The sequence below is a fragment of the Elaeis guineensis genome, chromosome 2 (assembly GCF_000442705.2).
Source record: "Elaeis guineensis isolate ETL-2024a chromosome 2, EG11, whole genome shotgun sequence".
Classification (NCBI taxonomy): Eukaryota; Viridiplantae; Streptophyta; class Magnoliopsida; order Arecales; family Arecaceae; genus Elaeis; species Elaeis guineensis.
In genome coordinates, this window is record NC_025994.2 from 13,931,727 (window position 1) to 13,934,873 (window position 3,147).

General features: G+C 46.4%; 1 protein-coding gene across 1 annotated transcript; it reads right to left on the reverse strand.

Moving 5' to 3' along the window:
* Window positions 1–1,108: 1,108 nt before the first annotated feature.
* Window positions 1,109–2,381, reverse strand: LOC105059832 (syntaxin-121). Its single transcript, XM_010943294.4, has one exon. The coding sequence runs from the start codon at window positions 2,195–2,197 to the stop codon at window positions 1,295–1,297; it is 903 nt and encodes a 300-aa protein (XP_010941596.1). The 5' UTR covers window positions 2,198–2,381; the 3' UTR covers window positions 1,109–1,294.
* Between the last annotated feature and the right edge of the window lie 766 nt (window positions 2,382–3,147).

Below are 3,147 nucleotides of genomic sequence, written 5' to 3' on the forward strand. Positions count from 1 at the left end.
TTATTTAAGAGTTTGGAAGGGGGGGCCTGTTTCTTTACCTGCATTGCTGGTGTGGCAGAGATCTTCCAAAATGCGTATACCACGTATGGAGCGATGCTAGATAAGAAGAGTGATCATGTAGTTTCTGTGAAGTGAGGTGGTGAAATTTCACGGCTGTCAAAAGTGTATGTGAGAACTCGTTGAAATGTTTTGGTTGATGCCGAGAAACGTCTTTACTGGAATCATCGAAGCATGCCTGTTCCAGCCAATTGCTTTCAGGAGGGGATTGCAACGCCCAATGCGGGCCTGTTTGTGGCAATGGTTGACTTGGAACATGTGGGGCTAACATTTATTTGGCTGTCACTTGGTGTCGCACGATTCGTCAGTTAATTTTGTGATTCTCTAAAATGTTTATGCATTTCAAATCCAATGGTACAGGATGATTGAAAGGTGATTCAGTATTGGCAAATTATGGATTGATCGTCATCGTCTTCATCGCCATTTTAGTAATTTGAATATTTAAGTCCAATAGTCTCGGTTTAACCGTTTCTTCTGCAGAGAGCAGGCGCTCTCTCGCGCCGGTCCCAAGAATGCAAGCTGTTGAAGGCGGGGTTTGCACGCACAATGACTTAGAAATTTTATAGGCAAGCTGAACTTAACACCGTTCGTGTATCATTGAGGATAGAATCTAGACGAGCTTAAAGCCTATTTGTCTGACGACCTAACGACTCAACAAACACATGCCTACCACTGGGCCGAGAAAACTTCAATTATGTAATCAAGTCGATGTCTTCCTTGCTAAGCCAAGTACTTCTCTACCCATGGTACCCATGCATCACGGCGCAAGCATTCATGCCATATGCATCACATCACAATTTCCAAAATCAAAATCTGACGTCGGTAGATCATATGTTGTGTCTCTGAAATGTTTGACTTTTTAGTTCGAAGGTTGGCTATCCATCAACTGCCAGCCCCGACGGGAGAATGGCCAAACCACCTAATCCTCTCGCTACCTTCTCATAAATGATAAATCTCTATCCTGTTCAAAGAATAAACCTCTTTAATCATATCATATATCACATAGTAATGATAAAAGAAACAATCACCACCACCACCAAACAGAATCATCTCTACAAACAACAAAAGCTCCGATCTGGATCCATCATCATCATCATCATAACCTATCGACAATAGAAGGAAGAAACAAAGAGATACTCTCCATAAATAAATAGAAGAAAAAATAAAGAAACAGATGGAGAAGCCGGAGGAGGAGCAAGGAGGATCCGAAATCATATAATTAAAATGATATGAGTGGCTATTTTTTGAGGACGATGGGAAGCACGATGACGAGGATGATGATGAGGAGCAAAAGGATGGCGATGCAGGTCCATTTGCGGCTGTTCTTCTGGTGCTTGCGGGCCGTCTGGAGCTGCTCGGTCCCGCGCCTGACGAACGACTGCGCCCGCCCGACCTGGCTTTCGATGTCGTCCAGCTGCTCGCCCTGCGCCACCACCAGCACCGACATGTCCATGAACACCTGCTGCAGCTCCAGCAGGCTCCTCTCCAGCTCCGCCGCCGCCCCGTGCCTCTCCTGGATCTCCGCTATCACGTCCAGCACCCTCCCCCTCCCCTGCTCCTCGATGGCCCTCTGCATGAACCTCTCGCCTTCCCCCGTCGCCACCAGCGCCTCCACCGTCTCCTCGTCCGGCTTCTCCCCCGTCACCGTGTAGTACCGCCGCTCCACCGCCTCCCGGTAATCGGCGGAGACCCTCTTCCGCAGCTCGCCGAAGCTCTCCATGGACTCCTTGAGCTTCTTGCGGAGGCCGGCGACCACGGAGGTGCGGGTGCGGTCGGTGGAGGTGCCGGGGCCGCAGCCGGGGAGGGAGCGGTTGGCGGCGTTGGCGCGGTCGAGGGACTCGAGGCGGAGCTTGATGAGCTTCGCCTTCTTGAGGGCGGTGGCGACGTCGCCGTCCATGCGGGCGCGGAGGTCGCGGATGGCGGAGGCGGCGTGGAGGGTCTTGGAGGCCTCGTTGGACTCGTGGAGCCGGCGATGGATGCGCTCCACCTCCTTGAGCTCGTCCTTGATCGCCTCCACGTCCTCGAAGAACTTGTCCAGATTGGCGCCCGCGGCGGCGGAGGAGGACGGGTTGCGGCTCATCTGGACGTCGCCGCTCCCATCGGCATCCCGCCTCCACGATCCCGAGAAGAGACTGTTCATCGTATCTTAACTTCCTATTTTTATACCTCTCCCAGAATTACTCCGATCTCCGATGTGGGACAATCAATTCGGCCGAAGGTGGTCGGGATGATAGAGAAGAAGAAGAAGACGAAGAGGGGGTGGGGAAGGGCGGAGGCGACGAGGGGGAGAAAGAGGATAAGATTAGACGGGGGATCGAAGAGAGCGGGCCGCCAGGGTTCGGATTTAACAAAAGGGATAGAGAAAAAAAAAACGCGGTTTTGAATGGGACGTATTAGGTTTCCTGTACTGGGTTGCCGGTCTCGAATAGCGGGGTGAAGGAGAAAGAGAAGTAGTCGCCCTGCGACTCGTCAAAGTCTCCGAGTGGGATATCCATCATGGAGGAATTAAAGTTCGTCTTTTTATTATTTATAAGCGATAACTTTAAATTTCCTATAAATTTATTTATTATCATATATCTCTTGACATTTCTGCCCGGTTTATTTGTCATTGCACTCAGTTAACCCCATTGAAGGTTTGATGATGATGGGAGAAGAAGTCCCGAACTCAGGTGTCATTTCATTGAGATCATGAAAAGATAGATGAATAGAATTAAAATGATAGATTATCTTCATCTATCATTTGATTCAAAAAATTATAAAAAAGATGGATGAAAAAGTTAGATTATTCATCCATCTTGATCCATCATTTCGTATCCCCCCAAATTGAGAGGATGAAGGAAGAATGGATAGAGCATTGAAGGATGGATTTTAATCTTGACAAAATTATCCCTCATTAATTTTTTTTATAAAAATATAGCACTTCTTTACTTTTTCATTAATATTATTTATATATATATTATTAATTATATAATATTAAATTTTATTAGTTATTACTTATTTTTAATATATAATTTTCATAATTATAATTAAATAATTAAATTATCTTTTATTTCTCTATTTATATTTATTATTTTTAATTAACTATTTATT

Coding starts and splice junctions, on each gene's coding strand:
- LOC105059832 (XM_010943294.4), bottom strand. CDS start 2,197: ATGAACAGTCTCTTCTCGGGATCGTGGAGGCGGGATGCCGATGGGAGC.